Consider the following 17431-nt stretch of genomic DNA (forward strand, 5'->3'; position numbering starts at 1 on the left):
CCGTGTCCGCGCGTTATATAATTTTCGTTTTAAATTTAGTATAAATATATGATATCATTTGATAATTTTCTCTTAAGGAATCTATAAAGTTTGAGGGGAGAAGGTAGATATCTAGTTCATTTTAATAGATAGAATAATTGGTTATGAAGTTTTGTTGCAAAGAAATTATGTTGTCCGAATACCAAAAATTTAGGAAGTAGACTTGTATAAAACATACAATATATATGTTTTTATAGGACATGATGGTTACACGAACGTAATTTATTGTTTTTATTTTGAGTATTTTTGAGAGTTTTAGTTGGATCCCAAGTAGAGCGATAGATTTCATGTATGGAAGAAGTTTAGTTTGTTTCTCCATATCAAGCCTTTTATGATGTTGATGTCAAAGGAGACGAGCAAGTTCCTAGTGTTGTTGCGAGGAAAAGTTTAAAAAGAAATTTAACTAAATAGTTGACTATATGATTTTTAAAAGAGATTTCTTGTTTGAATACTATAAGGAATCAGTCTTAGGTAATATAAATTGTTTGTTTGTCATAGTAGAGTATTGGTACGTGAAATATTTTATTTTTAAACTTCGAGTGCTACTGAGAGCTTTATTTGTCGTTTGATATAAAGCTGAACGATGACTCTATGTATTGAGAATTTAGTTTGTTCCTACTTATGAAGCCTTAAATATAATATCATCAGTGGTGCTGTCAATGTAGAAACACGTTCATGGTGTCAAGCGGACAATGTTTTGCCTGTAATAGTGTAGCAAATTTTAGAAATAAGTTTTGACATAATTATTTTGTTTATTATTTTTTTATCTGATTGTGGCATGCTTAAGAATCAAGGAAATTAGTTCGTTTTATATAACATAGATTTGTTATAGACCATGAATAAGTTCAACTCAAACCTGTTTTTATTACGTTCTTATAGTTTTATTTTATTTTGTTAATCTAGTTATAGGATGTACTGAATAGTATACTGTTTTTTACTTATTTTGCCTATGGCTTTAGACCCACTTATTGATTTTGGAAGTGAATACGAAGTCCACCTTGTAACAAAAAGTCATTGAAATTCAAAGACAATTTGTAAACTAAACCACATGCACTAAGATTCAGATGTGTTGAACTTGTCCTCAATACCAGGCTCAATAGTGATGGAAGTGATCTGCTTCACTACATCCAAAGCGCTGAAGAGGTCGGTCACCTGCTTGTGTATACGGAACTTAACTCTGTCCTTTGTGTTGGTTCCTACGATACATAAAACAAAGAACTTGTAGGCTCCGGAAACATATGATAGACATGTCAATCAAATGACAAACTCAGACCAAAGTCTGTTCTGAATCACATAGCGATTAAGACTCCAAAATATATAATCACTAATGTACAATGGCTGTCATAAGGTGCTCACATATAGAACACCAAGTTTAAAATAAACAAACCATTTAATTTTTTTTTGTCTTCGTATCTATGTTTGAGAGTAGATACCTAACAATGATGAAGAACATTCATGTTGTAATTCCCAGAAAAAAAATCCTTGAGCAACTGGTTTGTATTGTTCCAGAAATCATACAACAAATCCTTGATACTCCTCACACGAAACCCATGAATTTTGATTGAGAACCTATCATAGACCATATCCAGTTGATGAAATAGTTAGATTAATCCTACTGCAATGATTGTAAATCAGACTGAAATGTATATATATATTCCAATGTATACACTGTGAAACACTAAGCTAGATTCCTTAGATTTTGACTCCAAGTGACAACAACAAAGCGGAGCCAGAAGATAGATAGTCATATATTACAGTGAAATTTGTAATCGTACTTTTCTTTGTTTTCTTGCTGGTTCGCAGTTTCACCAACTCTTTATTTGGCCTCATCTTCGGCTCTTCCACATATGCGTGATCACAACCATTCAATCACAATACAAAACGGAAAATCCACATGGAACCAAAATAACCCATACAAACCAGCTATAGAATAAGAGAGACATTTGCGACAAAAAGAGGAAAAAGAGTAACACAAATAATGTAGTTTCAAGACTTTTGCCTATTAAAGGCTGACTAAAAATGCAACGTTACCTTTTTCTAGAGAGAGCAGTTAGCCCCCTCCCCCCTTTCTTTTTGTTTTATAGCTGCTTTGTTAATGCATCCCAATTCAACTTTGGAAACATCAAAACAAGTACTTTGTTTAAGAATAAAGTCTCTACAATGAACCAGTAGATATGCAGTATAGAAAATGGGTTATACCTCACGAAGATCACTCATAGCAGTATCTGAAGGTGCAACCCTTAGCTCAAGTATCAAAATATGTCAGAGATCTTTACGCCCTATGAGTATCATATTTCAAAAGAACAAAATCAACTAAACGAAGGAAAGAAAGAAAAAAACCAAAAAAGGTTTAATAAGGGAAAAATAATAGATTACCTTGATAGCATAAGATTGCCCATCAACAGAGGTTTGATATAAAATCTGTTGTAAATGTCAAAAAAAAAAGAAAAAAGTTATTGGATGCTTTTGAGGGATACATTTAAAAGGATCTTGCTAGGTATTGTAAATGTGAGTAACACACTTACTACTTGGCTAGCTACAGATCAAATATTCACTGGTCAACAACATACTCATTGATCATCTTATTACCATCTTCATCCTGAAAATCAGACAAAAATAAATAAATTTGAAATTAGCTAGGCCTAGAATATAAGAGATAGAGAGAAAGAGAAGCAAAAGAAGTGGCTTTAGCTCTCCACAAATAAGTTGGTTAGTTACTTCCAATGAAACTTGTCTGCAGATCGTTTAACGCATGCTAATCCTCTTAACAGCTGAAGTGAACACGGATTGTTTGTGATCAGCTGTGTGAAAAAATAATAAGAAAAACTACTTTAGAAGCACAATATGAAACCGCATCTGAAGAGAGAATTTTCTTAAAAAATGCTTGCCAAAGAGATCACCTCTGAGTCCATAGTTGTCTTCAAAATTCTCAAGTGAATGGAAGCTGAACCTGTCTACGTCAATCTCCACTCGGTTAGCTTGAAGCTCCGAAAGGATAGAGTTGTGCGTGAGACAAATGTTTAAAGCAATAAAATAAATCAACACATCAGTTCATGTTTAGTTAATGGGAACAAATCGATGAAATCTAAAGAAATAAAATAAATCAACACATCAGTTCATGTCTAACATGTTCGTCAATAAGCAGGAGCACTAAACCAATTAAAAATGCTCTCTTGCCGTGTACCTCGCTTCCCATAAATGAGTTAGCCTCTGATTGTCCCAATCTGGGACCGACCTCGTTGAAGAACATAACATAGCTGTCAGTGCCTTGCCGGTTGATCTGGACGTTTGATTTGCAGTCGCGGAGGATGCGACGATCTTCTTGTTGGTCTTGCGGTCGCTGGAGATTGAAGAGTTTCCTTTGAGTTCCATCGGGATGATTGTCTGAGGGAAGCTTATCAATTTTAATCGAGACATAAGCTAAGAAAAAGAGATTTATAAATAGACAAATGGAGAGGAAGGTGAAAAGAATCCATTGAATGAGTTCAAGCAAAGGTTTGATTAGAGCAGCTAGTGGTGAAGGTATGCGTTGAAACGGATTTGGAGAGAAAAGTAATGGAAGATGTGGAAGTCGAAAAGTAAGAGAAGAACGGCGGAATCCTCAAAGAGAGAAAAGAGAATGAGTCGACAAAACTAAGAGACGAAGCCCAAAACAAAATAAGGAAAGGTAAAAGAAGAAGCCCAAAACAAAATACGAAGCCCAAATCAAGATTAATCAAAGATGACATGGATGATTGCTGCAATATTAGTGGTTGATTTTTCCATCTGACATGGACATGCTAAGATAGCTTCATATTCCCCTTTTAATATTGTTAGATGTACTCCATCTATATATCCAAAATCTAACTAATTTTTAATATTAATTTTGAGCATATGTTTGAATTTTGAGGGTTAAATCTTTTTTTTTCCATCTGAAGATTTTCATTGATAACATAGAAAAATACATGGTAAAACACTAAATCCGACAGAACACATATCGATATCCGGAAACCAAATCCCAACAGTAGGAAACTTAAGCTCAAAAGGATAGAACATGAGCAGCTAAACAACACAAATAAACCATAACTACACCTTGTTAAGAGAATCTAAGAAACAAGCTAACAAGAGATGATAGAACAAGAACTTAATTGACTTTAATTGACTACGACTAGCTGGTCTTCTTGCTACGAACAGAGCAAGATAGCACGTACCGCAGATGACTTCATGAAGAATAGCAGCACCTTCATCTGAACCACTCGTTCACGATGACTACAAACAAACCACTTTGCGAAACCAAAAACACCCAAAGAGAAGCAACACCCGATACAAATTAAACTTCCTACTCAACATACTCTTCATCTGGACGCTTCAAAGCCTTAACTTCTTTATACTGCTTCAACACACATAAGCCACTGATAAACAAAGAACAAAGTGCAACCAGGAAAATAGCCTTATTCAAGGGACGAAGAAGGACCCTTAGCAATATAGAGAAGGAGAAGTTTCCTGAAACCAGCTTCTTATTGACGACAATACCAACCAACTGTTCATCCCACACCAAACACAATTAATCGGATTCAAACGCAGGCAAGAAGACCAAAACAGAAACTGAACGAAGGACATAAGGCTAAAACCCAACAGAATCCACCATGATAAATCAACAACGAACTCCAACCAACAAGTTCAGAACCACCAGAACGACGGTTCACGAACTTTTCAACCCAGAACTTCTCGTTTGTTCAGATCCGAAGCTACCCAGAAAACTGACCACACAAACTACAATAGAAGAAGAAAACACTCGGACTGGACCGACGGTGATGCTAACGGAGCCGTCACGCGCAGGCCAGAGGAGGAGCAAGGCTGGTAGCTGTAAGTTAGGTAATGCTGGCGGTAAGTTAAATGACTAACTCCAAAAACTCTAAATCCAAATAAAATCAAACCAAATTTTAAGGGTATTTCCGTCAATGCCCTTATGTGTGATACGGATCAGAAACCCTTCTTCATCTAACTGACGCCGTCGCTGTCTCTCTGCTCTATCCGGACGTTGTTTATGTTTCTCTCCGGCAAAGCCATCAGACAGTAACTCAAAGACACTTCGAAGATCATGGCCTCAAGGTTCTATATCTCTCTCTTTATCTCTGAATCCAATAGAAAACGTTCATTGCAATGTTCTCTAAATCTATCACTCTCTCACTCTCAATTGTCACCAGGAGGTTAATTGCATTCAAGAAATGGATGAAAGCAAACGGAGTCGATTGCAGCGACGCTCTCGACCTCGTCGAAGACCAAAACGACGCCGTATCCGTCAAAGCATCGCGCGACTTGAAGGAAGGAGACGTCGTTGCCAACATCTCCAAAACTGCTTGTCTCACCGTTAAAACCAGCGGGGCCCGTGAGATGATCGAATCCGCTGAGCTAGATGGACCTTTAGCTCTCTCAGTGGCTATCATGTACGAGAGAGGCTTGGGCCAAGAGTCTCCATGGGCTGGTTACCTTCAGATCCTTCCTTTTCAAGAAGATTTGCCTCTTGTCTGGCCCCTTGATGAGTTGGACTCTCTCTTGTCTGGAACTGAGATTCACAAGGTTCACTAAAGAGATTCACTTTATGTATTGGAATCTTGTTTTTTTTTTTGAATTCATTACTCATCAGTTTGAGTTTTGATGTAGGCAGGATGTGAAGAAAGACCACGGTCTTGTTTATGAGGATTGGGAAGAGAACATTGTGCCACTTACCCCTTTACTTCCTGAGAATGTTGATCGTGGTTCGTTTGGAATCAAAGAGTATCTTGCGGCCAAGAGCCTAATTGCGTCACGGTCTTTCGAGATCGATGACTACCATGGATGGGGGATGGTCCCTCTTGCAGATCTGTAAGTCTACCTCGTGTTTGGCTTGATCATTATTTGTCTTCCTGTCTTTATAAGCCAATATGTATCAGCTATTCTTACACTTGTATTGTTTTAAGCTCGGATGTCTGTTGAAGGTTGTATTTAGGGTTTAGACTTGTTTTGTAACTAGAATAAATCTTTGATTATATTTTCTTGGTGCAGCATTTGCTTTACTTATGTTGTCCCAAGACATTTCATTTGAGTAGACTTTAAAGGTCTTATTAGGTTCAGTCAGTCAGATTAGAACGAGTCATTTTGAACTCCTGTCAGTGATTGCATATGTTCTGTGTATTAGCCAGTTAATTCACTTGAGTTTTCCGACCAAAACCTGATGTTTTACACTCTTCTGAATCATACTTGTTTACTACTACATATTGCAGCTTCAATCATAAAACCGGGGAGGAAGATGTTCATTTCACCGCTGAGTTACCTCACAGTGAATCTGATTCAGAAGCTGATGAAACTGACAACAGTGATGCTGCTAGTGCAGCCACTGATGAAGAAGACGAGACGTCCAGTAAAAACTCTACCTCCCCTGAGCAATCTCTGGAGGATGAAAACACTGACGAAGAAGCCAAAGAAGAAGAAGACTCTTCCATGTTGCAAGACGATGTATCCAGTTTAGAAATGATCATGGTGAAGAACGTCCCAGCAGGAGCCGAGGTATGTATGGTTTTATTCATCTTTCAAACTCTTGATCTCATTCACATTGATGCTATTATAATTTTTCTTTGTTAGGTATACAACACATACGGTTTGATAGGTAACGCTGCGTTACTCCACAGATACGGATTCACAGAACTCGACAATCTCTACAACATTGTAAACATAGATCTCGACCTAGTAACCGAGTGGAGCACATCCTCATTCACAACCCGGTACACTCGAGCCAGACTCGCCTTGTTTAAAAAGCTAGGCTACAACTCAGAGTACTTCGAGGTCTCTTCAACCGGAGAACCCGAAACCGAGCTCCTGATGCTACTCAACATCCTCCTCTTACCAGACGACACATACAACAAACTCGACCTAGCGTTAACAGGAGATTGCGTCTCTAAAGAAGGGAGAGAGATAACGATCGGGAAACACAAGGTTAAGTTCGGAGAGAGTTGCAGCAGCGACGTGCTTCTCACGGATGGTGTGTGTGAGGCTCTTCTTGCTATTGTGGATAAGAGAGAGGGTTTGTATGGGACGTCGAGCTCTTTGGAGGATGATGTTGTTAAGGTGGAGAGCTGTGTTCTTCCGAGAGATAGGAGGTTGTATCATTCGCTTGTGTTGCGTGTGAGTGAGAGGAGGATTCTTGAGAAGCTTAGGAGTAATGTTCGTGAGAGACTCGGCGAGGTCTCCGGCGGGAAACGCCGGAAGAAGATGAACTCTAAATCTTAGCACGTGCGTTATTTACTTTCTTGAAAATTTTCAGTTTAGTCCCCCCAAGTTTTGATTTTATTTCAATTTGTTCCCGTAACATCGAATTTTATCTGCAAGAGCTTCTTTTTGTCCTATTTATAGAAGAAACCTTTAGTATAAAAAAAAGCAAGTAAAGGAATGTTTTTTCTCGTGAGTAAATTGAGTAACCTTCCGGCGGAAGCAAGGAGAGCGTGACAAAAAGCCGGCGACTGTCAGAGTGGCATAATTGTAAATACAGTGAAGTCTAGGGGTGATTAGATAAAAGGACACGTGGCACATGAGAGAAAAAAGGATTTTATTACAGAACTTATTATTACAGAGGCTAAGACCAACCGCAACGGTCGGTTTATTGAGTCCTTAGCTCGCGGTTTTAGGAAAAATAGAATTAAAAAAATTTAATTAAGTACGGTTTATTAAGGACCGTAACTTAATTAGAAGGCTGGAAGGATTGAATCCTTACCGACGTGTCATCCCTTCCCCGGTTCGATGTCGGGATGAATTTGGTTCAGGGAAAAAAAAAATTAAACGCGAAGGAGATTAAAAAAAAAAAAGCTCCGGGCGATCGAAGAGGCGACAGACGACTTGGTGATATCGAAGGTAAATCGAAGCCTCCTATCGTTCGTTTATGGATTTGTTTTGGTCGGATGTTGTTCTCCTCGAGATTTAGGGTTTCTTTTCAGTTTTAAATCGATTTGGGGATATTTCGATTGAAGTTAGGGTTTCGAATGATTTGGGGATGACGATTCGAATTGATTAGGCTTTGAATACGATTTTGTTTTCCTTCGATTGATTTAGTATTGATGTTTAATTTCCATCTTATTCTCTCAGGTTACGGAATCATGGGCCAAGATTATAGCTATAGCCAACCGTCGTCTTCAGAAGTGAGTTTAACTTGGCTTCTTCAAGAAGAAGCAGATGTGTATGCCGATGAAGCTCAGAGTAGGTTGAACCTTCAAGTCCCTGTTCAGTACGTTCCTCAACCTGATGTCGAAGAAGGAATCCCGAAGACATGTTACTGTGGTGGTGACCCTGTAGTCGCAACATCTTACACACCGAGAGATCCAGGGAGAAGGTATTTCACATGTCAGAACGTAGACGACGACGACTGCCATGTTTGGAAGTGGTGGGATGTGGCCGTTACGGAGGAGTTGAGTGACATTCAGACACAACTTAGGCAGCTCAAGGACCAAGGTAACGAGAGTGAGGAGAAAGTGGTTAAGCTTAAGGAGACAGTTTGTGAGCTAGCTAAGAAGAATTCAGGGGTTACCACGGGCTTCCACTTGCTTTGTTGTTTAATTGGTGGTCTCGTAATAGCTCTCCTGCTTATGTGTCTGCCGGGTTAGTTCTATACTTGTGCTTGTGTTTAGTGTTTCTTAAGTTATTTAAAAGCTTTTAACTGTTTCGTGTAATGTGTGATCAGGGGCAGGGTCCAAGATGGAAACATCACTTAAAAACAAACTAATGTCTGAGATGTTACAGTAAGGTATGTTTATAGTTTTGAATATAAACATACCTTAAAAACAAACTAATGTCTGAGATGTTACAGTAAGGTATGTTTATAGTTTTGAATATAATTTCACTTGCAGGGTCACGGGTGCATTTTAGACTTGTCAAATTTTGAGGACATGTGAAGCCAGCTCACGGGTGAAGTAAGCTCACGGGTTCCTCTGTCATGACTTGTCCTTTCATCTCTAATTTGGCCTTATGTACTTCTATAAGTTGGCGTAAAGCCTCGGTTTAGGTAGCACTTGTAGTTCACTTGTTTCTTTAGCTTTCTGTGTACTTGAAAACCGTTGTATTGGCGTGAAGCCTCGGCTTGTATTGACATAACTCCAGCACTTTGTATCAGTTGTAAGCAGGTACTTGTTTCTTTGTTATCTATGTATGGCTTGTGGTTCTTTCGGATTGTATTAATGTGATCAGCTTCGTGTATCGCTTGTGAATTTTAAACAAATTTAAATAAAAAAAATTACAAAGCATATGAAACTCACTTGAGAATTTTAAACAATTTAAAAAAAAAAAATTACAAAGCATATGGAACTCACTTGAGAATTTTAAACAATTTAAAAAAAAAAATTACAAAGCATATGTCTTCACTTGTGAATTTTTTAAAAAAAAATTTTACAAAGAATATGTCTTCACTTGTGAATTTTAAACAATTTTTAAAAAATATATACAACATTTTAGCAAACTATTTAGATAACAGAAGTCTTCACTTGTAAAATTTACAACACAAGTGTTTTTTTAAACAAAAAATTAATTAACAATCTTCATTTTCAGTGAAGGATTACGAAGTAAACACACAAAATGTCATCATCTTCATCCGACGAACTCGAAGAAAGACTAGAAGAAGTTTTTGACGACATTTTGGAGGACACATACAACAACATAGTGGAGTCCCATCACAATAACCCAGTTAGACGTCTTTATATAGAACGCGATCGAGAAACGGGACACGAACGTTTATGGAATGATTACTTCTGCGAGAATTCGACTTTTCCCCCCAACTTATTCAGACGTCGTTTCCGCATGAACAAAGACTTATTCATGCATATTGTCCATCGCCTTTCAGAGGACGTCCCTTTCTTTCGTCAGTCAAGAGATGCAACCGGGAGGCCCGGTCTTTCTCCACTACAAAAATGTACGGCTGCTATTCGTCTCCTCGCTTATGGTTCTGCAGCTGACGCAGTTGACGAGTATCTTCGACTTGGTGAATCCACGGCACTTTTGTGTTTACATAAGTTCACAGAAAACATAATACGGTTATTTGGAGATGAGTATCTACGAAGACCAACTCCAGAGGATCTTCAACGACTACTTGATATTGGAGAGATACGCGGCTTTCCTGGAATGGTAGGAAGCATCGATTGTATGCATTGGGAGTGGAAAAATTGTCCAACCTCTTGGAAAGGACAATACACACGTGGATCCGGAAAACCGACAATTGTCTTGGAGGCAGTAGCTTCACAAGATCTTTGGATATGGCACGCTTTTTTTGGTTCTCCAGGTACTTTGAACGATATTAACGTCCTTGATCGATCACCTGTTTTTGATGACATTTTACAAGGTCGAGCACCAAGAGTTCAGTACGTGGTCAACGGACACCAGTATGATTTGGCGTACTACCTCACAGACGGCATATATCCAAAATGGTTAACATTTATCCAATCTATCTCCCTCCCGCAAGGTCCTAAAGCAGAGTTATTTGCTAAATGTCAAGAAGCGGCTCGAAAAGATGTTGAGCGGGCTTTTGGAGTTTTGCAAGCTCGATTTGCGATTGTGAAAAACCCGGCTCTTACATTAGACAAGACGAAAGTTGGGAAGATTATGAGAGCATGTATCATACTACACAATATGATAATCGAATATGAACGAGACGGATACACTCAGTACAATATATCTGAGTTTGAAGAAGGAGATGGAAGCAGAAGTTCTCAGGTAGATATGTCCTACAGTACCGAGACGCCTACAAATCTCGATAATATGGTTGGCATTCGGACTCATGTTCGCGATAGGCGTATACATGAACAACTAAAAAACGATTTAATCGAAAATGTTTGGAACAAATTTGGTGATCAAAATTAATAATTGTTGTATGTTTCTTTTAATCATGAAATCAGTAATTATTGTATTTTTATATTTTTTTATGCAATAAATTTTTTTTTTTTTTTTTCAATTTTTAAAAAAATATATTATTATTTTATTCCTAAGGACTTCTGATTGGATAACACTATTGGACGTAAGATTAAGACAATAATCCTTAACTATTCAAAAGTAAAAAAATAATACTTTTTAACTCCTAAGGACTCCTAATACAAGTACAACAATGCATATGCTCTAAGGTGTTTATTTTTCTCTTTCTTTCTTTATAACTTTTTGTTTGGTAACACAGCCAATGCTGTCAAAGTGTCAATAGAGTGTAACAGAGAGATTCTTCCAGGTTAGCTCTCTCTCTCTCTTTCGTCTTCTTCTCTACAAAAACCAATCTCACCACAGCTTCATCTTCTCTCTAGGGTTTCTCGTCTTTCCTCCTTCGGATCTATCTGAGGTATGTAACTTATTGAGTTGGTTCTCGTAACCAAAGTTAACTGTGTCGCGAATCTCTTTTTATTTATTTTTTGGTCGCCGAATTTCAGTTTTTGCTGTCGTGTTGTTGGATCATTTGGATCTGATTTGCTCAAAGCGTCGTCGTATAGAATGTGCATTAAGATTTTCCTTGGGATACATTTTGTAAGTTTGCTCTGTTATTTTCTGGATTCGATTTGTGGTTTTCGTGTCTCGTTTTTTTTTCCTGTGATCTGGTTTTTGATTAATTTTATTCTGCTTGATTATCCATCTGAAAGATGTGTTGGTTTCTATAGATCGTTTGCATTGTACTTTTTCTTCGTGGTTTAACACATTCAGTGTCTATCCGTTGCGGCGGGATCGTGGTATGACTCATTTTAGAAATATTTTTTAGCTAGCTCGAAAGTGTTTTTGATTGAGCTACATTTTGTATAAAGACAGATCACAGTTTAGGTTCGAAGATTGTAGTGATGTTTTCATGAGTTAGAATGTTGTAACCTTAAAAGGTCTAGTTTGTTGAGGTAAACATTGATTATTTCCTGTTTTGGTGAACCATGTCTTGTTTTTCTTTTTTAATTTTCTGAAAAGTGATCTATAAATTACATTTGGATCTTGTAGTATGCTCTGAGCTGAGATAAGCTTTGGAAAGTTAGGCATATAGCCAAAAAAAAAAAAAAAAACTCTTTGGTTTACCAACTTAAGCAACTAGTTAGCACGAGTTTGGTCACCAGCTCTCCTACTGTATTTATTTTGCAGGCTATTAACTAGTACCCTGACTCAGTAAGCTTTCAAACACGGCATAAAGAGATTGTGAGAATGTCTGGTCGAAACACTCATTGGTGCCACAGATGTCAACGTGGCGTCTACCTTCGCGGTCCAGATTCTCTCTGCACCTATTGCGGAGGAGGGTTTGTCGAAGAAATCGATGTATCTCCCTTTAGAGCTCACAGGGATCTCGAACGTGGTCCAACGTACGATCTCATGGAAGCTTTCTCAGCTTTCATGAGAAGCCGCTTAGCCGAAAGAAGCCACGACAGAGAACTCACGGGAAGAATCACCGCCTCTTCTGGTGGTGGTGGTGGTGGTTCCGAGAGCTTCTCAAGCATAGCTCCTTTCTTGATCTTCGGCGGCCAAGCTAACAACACTTCGGTCGAAGCCTTGCTAAACACCTCGCCTGGTGGTATCGGTATCACTCGTGGCGGCAACGTTAATGCTGGCGACTACTTTTACGGACCAGGTCTTGAAGAATTGATCGAGCAGCTCTCGTCTGGGACGACTCACCATCGAGGTCCACCGCCTGCAGCTAAATCATCTATTGATGCGTTACCAACGGTTAAGATCACGCAGAAGCATCTCAAGTCGTCGGACTCTCATTGTCCGGTTTGTAAAGAGGAGTTTGAGTTGAAGTCGGAAGTGAAACAGATGCCGTGTAAACATATGTATCATTCTGAGTGCATTGTTCCGTGGCTGGTTCAGCATAACACGTGTCCGGTGTGTCGTAAAGAGTTGCCGTCGAGAGGGTCGTCTTCAAGCACAGAGAGGGATCAGAATAGAAGGAGCAACAGAAGGAGGAACCTTTTCTCTAGTCTGTGGCCGTTCAGGTCGTCTAGCTCAAGCTCGACGCAGAACCGCAGAGATACAAGCAACACAGCCACTGCAGAAGAAGGAGGGCAGTATAGTCATCATCACCAGCTACAACATCAGCAACAACATGAACAACAGTCACATATGGGTTATAGTGGATGGCCTTTTGACTATTAAAGGGTAAAATCTAGAAACTTAACTCCTTGTTAAGCCCTTTTTTATTTCACTTTGGTCTTTGTCTTATTCTGTCTTTCTTTCACTTTACTTTGTTCATTTGTTTACTTGTAGATCTTATGTTCCTGTGGCTTATGGTTTATCAACTTTGTGTGTTTAATTTAATGGATTATAAATATCACACATGTTAGCATGTTACTGAGTTGGTATTTTAAAATTAGTTTATGATTCTCTGAGTGAATGATGTGTTCGGATAGTGCCAATCAACCATATATACCTGTTTCTTTTTTTTTTTAATTATCATTATATTATTCTTCTAGCAAACTTATTTATAGCTAACATTTCGTAAGCAAAAGCTGACGTAGGAGAACCTGGGAAGACTAATTGACCATTTTCGAATCTCATTTTTGTTAAAAACAAAAAAAATTTGGGTTCAATCAACTAATAAGTTAGTATTAGAATTTGTCTCAGTTCAGACGAAAGTGATAGTTATTGGTTAGACCATGATTAGTCCAGGTTCTTAGAGCATCTTTATTCTGGATTCTTAGTCCAACCCTTACATTAAATCTAATTAAAAAAAATGAAGGAAAAGACAGAAGCGCAAGACTCGCCCCTTGCGCAAGGCCTGGAAGGCCCGCCCCTTAGTGACAGGTGTCACGAAACGAGAGGATGGAGGAATCGGTTACGCGCCTCTCGCGATCAACTCTCTCTCTCTCTCTCTCTCTCTCTCTCTCTCTCTCTCTCTCTCAAGCTCTGTTCGACGAAAGGCGATTCGACGTCTCCTTCGGTGACTCTTCTCGGCGGCGTCTCCTTCGGTGTCTCTCATCGGCGGCGTCGTCTCCGGTGACTCTTCTCGGCGACCTCTTTCTCTGTGGTCCTCCTCGACGCGTCGGAGTTCTCTCTAGGTGTCTCTCTTGAAATCGAAAGGTAAGCAGTTGTTGTGTTCTTGAATATGCATGTCTTTGATTATGTCTGATCTGTTGTTTTTATATGTAGTTTGTTGGTTATCTCTCTCCGTGGGACTTCTCCTCCAAGCTTTCCCTCGGTGGCTCATATCGAAGCTTTCACCTCAGATCGAAAGGTAAACCGGTTCTTCTGTTGTTTCATTATGCATGTGATTGATGATTGTAGTTTGTTGGTTCTGTTTGTTTCACCTAGAGTTAAAAATTTGATGTCTTTGATCTCTGGATATGTTCAACTTGTTCTTCGGTTTTAATTTTAGTTTCAATTACGGATGGATCAAAGTTTCAATCCTTGCTCTGTTTGTGTTCTTTGATTTTTTTTCGATTTTGATTATGTGTTTCTATTGGTGTGAAACCTTTTTATGTTTGTCTCTCAGTTGACAGATAGAAGGATCAAAGTTCATAGAGCAAAGGTTCAAACAATTGAGGAGTTCACGGCATAAAAAGGTTAGCGTTAATCTTCTTCAAACTAGAATTGGTTTAGGTTGTGGTTAGAATTGAATCGACTGTCATTAATGATTTGGTTGTGTGATAAATTGAAGTGATTGGTAGCTAGAATTGATTAAGGCTTAATGTGATGAAACTGTGTAATATAAATGTCAACACGTTTTTGTTTGTTGGGTCTCATGAATGCATCTTCTCTTCCTTCTCTGCCATCTATAAACACTCTTTCTTCCTTCTCTTTCTTAACATCTCCTTCATCTTTCTCTCAACTTCTTCTTCGTATGGATTCTCAACAAAGCCAGTCCTCTAGCATTTTACATTTACTAAACTCTCAAGTGCTTCACAATGACAACCCCACTCAGTTTCTGAGTTTTTCACCAACTCCAGACCTTGGAGGATCCGGTTCACGTACACAAACTGGTGAGGATCGTAAGCAAAGGTGCAAGTGGTCAACAGCTGAAGACTTGGTCCTCATCAGTGTGTGGTTAAACACCTCTAAGGATCCCGTAGTTGGGAATGAGCAAAGGGCAGGAACCTTTTGGAAGAGGATTGGGGCGTATTATAATGCAAGTCCCAAGGTGGTTGGTTTGCCTAAGCGAGAGCAAACCCACTGTAAGCAGAGGTGGGGAAAGATAAATGAAGGTGTCTGCAAGTTTGTGGGGTCATACGATGCTGCTACAAAACAGAGGACCAGTGGACAGAGTGAAGATGATGTTTTGAAGGCTGCACACGAAATATTCCTCAACGATCACAAGGACAAGTTCTCATTGGAGCATGCGTGGAGGGAGCTTATGAATGATCATAAATGGTGTGGGACTTATGGAAGTAGTCAACAAAGCTCTGGTTCAAAGAGAAAGAGGGTGGGGGAAGACCAATCTTTTCAGTCATCAGCAACTATTCCCAGTGTCAATGGAGAGGATGAAGCAATGGCGAGGCCTATTGGTGTGAAGGCAGCCAAGGCGAAGGCTAAAAGGTCAGTGGGAGAAGAAGGCAAGAATCTGCAAGATTTTCAGCAAATGTGGGAGTTAAAGGCGAAGGACATAGCTGCAAAGGAGAAGCATGACAACAAGAAACTGCTTGGCAAACTTGATATCTTGCATATTTCCATTATCTTATCCATTCATCCATGTGCATTTTGATCATATAGACTAAGATTTAGTCATGTTTAGGTTACATTTTGCATACATGAGTCTCTATCAGGTGTTGGAGTGCCACATGGAGTTCTTGGGGCTATTTGGATGCATTTGGAGCTCAAAGGAGGTGAAATATGTGATCATTGGACGAGCAGAGCAGGGGAGCGAGGTTCCGCAACGACGTCATGAGGTCGCTCCAAAGCACCTCTCAGAGCGACCTAGCTGGAGCGACCCCGTGAAGTCGCTCGCCATACTCACCCCGTGAAGCGACTTACCCAGAGTGACGCGCCGAGGTTACTCGCATCTCACACCCCTCTCGGAGCGACCTCCTAAAGCGACGCCATGAAGTCGCTCGCGTTCTCGTCACTCCGAACAGTCTTAGATGACCCTGGAGCGACCTATCAAGGTCGCTCCCGATCCAGAGCGACCCGTTGGAGCGACACACCAAAGTCGCTCGGGACCTCTCGCCCGGAGACACCAAAAATCGGCCCTGGAGCGACCTTCCGGAGCGACACCTGCAAGTCGCTCCGCGTTATTTTGCTGCCGAAAATCATGACTTCTCAAGGACCTTTTTGCAATTTATTTCAGACGTTTTACATTTCTAAAACCTATGTTTTAAACATCTTTTGTAGCCACCAGGCAGACTATCTTTGATCATTGGAGAAATACACAAAAACTCTCTTGAGAAGTTCATCTCTTGGATTTTGATTGTTATGTTCTTGTGTTATTGTTGATTTCTTATCTATTTCTCTACATGATTAATCTGAAATCCAATATGGGTTTAAGAGGAATCATGGAGATTAGTGAGTAATCACCTTTTGAATTCATGAGTTAGGGAGATTAAGGGTGATTAGGTTAGTTCTAGGATGTTTTAGTGTAGATCATTCTTGTTCCTTGCTAGTAGAGTATTCCTAATGCATCTTCTGAGTTGGCCACTCAAAAGTTGATCAATAGGCATTTCCCACCCGAAAGGTGTTTGATGAAATGCCTGAGACAACTCTCTTAGGCTTTTAGTATACTTTGCCAAAGACATTTGTTGTTAAAGATGCTAAGATAGCTAATAGACTTGTTAGTAATGATTGATTTCATATTATTCAACCAAAGACATTTGATGTTTGAGATATGTTAGCAAATGAACATTCATCTAGACATAGAGCTTGCTTAGAATTGTGTCTAGGCTTAAGGTTGATAGTTTGATTGATCATTTGCCATCCTTAGTTCGATACTTGATCACCCAAGGTCTAATCCCTATTCCCATGAGTTCTCTTTTCTCTTAGTCAAGAAAGTATCATTCTGTTATTGCTTTCTAGTTTTAGTCGTAGCTTAAAACCCATCTAAATCATTGGTTGCACTTAGATTAAGTGAATACTTGCATTCTCAGTGCTTTGATATCCCTCAGAACTGGTTCGACAATCACTATACTACAACATTTGTCTTAGGAGCCTTGAAAACTCCTAACATCAAATTGGCGCCGTTGCCAAATTCTGAGTAGATTGAACATTGAGATTTAGTCACTTACTTGAGACTAAGTCATTTTAATTTTCTTTTGTTACTGATTCTTCTTCTTCACCTACCTTTAACTTTCAGGTGTATGAACTTGAGAAGCAGGGGTCCATCAAACCTAGTTCCAATAGTAGCAGACATCAGAGCTTTCGAGAGGGAGTGTGCTAGAGCTAGAAGAGAAGAAGAACAACAAGCCCACTTGCAGAGATTGGATATTGATATGGCAGATCCACCGCAAGGGGCATAACACCAACCGCGGGC

At 39.3% G+C, this 17431-nt stretch overlaps 3 protein-coding genes and 1 long non-coding RNA gene across 7 annotated transcripts; 3 read left to right on the plus strand and 1 right to left on the minus strand.

Moving 5' to 3' along the window:
* Nucleotides 1-1048: 1048 nt before the first annotated feature.
* On the minus strand, nucleotides 1049-3814 carry LOC125591146. Of its 2 annotated transcripts, XR_007327139.1 has the most exons (9): nucleotides 2940-3814; nucleotides 2758-2840; nucleotides 2565-2638; nucleotides 2416-2460; nucleotides 2239-2318; nucleotides 2071-2150; nucleotides 1815-1877; nucleotides 1473-1608; nucleotides 1049-1235 (listed from the first exon to the last, which is right to left on the minus strand). It is a non-coding gene; the product is annotated as an uncharacterized LOC125591146 (long non-coding RNA). The 2 variants fall into 2 exon arrangements; XR_007327138.1 differs by having other exon boundaries at nucleotides 1049-1608.
* A 1161-nt stretch (nucleotides 3815-4975) lies between these two features.
* On the plus strand, nucleotides 4976-7454 carry LOC106367989 (ribosomal lysine N-methyltransferase 3). The gene is made up of 5 exons (XM_013807852.3): nucleotides 4976-5130; nucleotides 5226-5598; nucleotides 5687-5883; nucleotides 6282-6564; nucleotides 6640-7454. Exons 1-5 carry the CDS (start codon nucleotides 5120-5122, stop codon nucleotides 7282-7284), a joined length of 1509 nt encoding a protein of 502 aa, XP_013663306.2. The 5' UTR covers nucleotides 4976-5119; the 3' UTR covers nucleotides 7285-7454.
* A 2158-nt stretch (nucleotides 7455-9612) lies between these two features.
* LOC106394202 (putative nuclease HARBI1) lies at nucleotides 9613-10890 on the plus strand. Its single transcript, XM_048766975.1, has one exon. It carries the CDS (start codon nucleotides 9613-9615, stop codon nucleotides 10888-10890), a length of 1278 nt encoding a protein of 425 aa, XP_048622932.1.
* Nucleotides 10891-11159: 269 nt separating this feature from the next.
* On the plus strand, nucleotides 11160-13326 carry LOC106367990 (E3 ubiquitin-protein ligase RZF1). 3 transcript variants are annotated; one of them, XM_013807854.3, is made up of 3 exons: nucleotides 11160-11245; nucleotides 11319-11353; nucleotides 12127-13326. In XM_013807854.3, exon 3 carries the CDS (start codon nucleotides 12187-12189, stop codon nucleotides 13129-13131), a length of 945 nt encoding a protein of 314 aa, XP_013663308.2. In that variant the 5' UTR covers nucleotides 11160-11245; nucleotides 11319-11353; nucleotides 12127-12186; the 3' UTR covers nucleotides 13132-13326. The 3 variants fall into 3 exon arrangements, with proteins under 3 accessions (XP_013663308.2, XP_048620663.1, XP_022563832.2); XM_048764706.1 differs by having other exon boundaries at nucleotides 11178-11353; XM_022708111.2 differs by lacking the exons at nucleotides 11160-11245; nucleotides 11319-11353 and adding an exon at nucleotides 11378-11535.
* The last annotated feature ends 4105 nt before the right edge of the window (nucleotides 13327-17431 follow it).

This window comes from Brassica napus, chromosome C8 (genome assembly GCF_020379485.1).
Source record: "Brassica napus cultivar Da-Ae chromosome C8, Da-Ae, whole genome shotgun sequence".
Lineage (NCBI taxonomy): Eukaryota > Viridiplantae > Streptophyta > Magnoliopsida > Brassicales > Brassicaceae > Brassica > Brassica napus.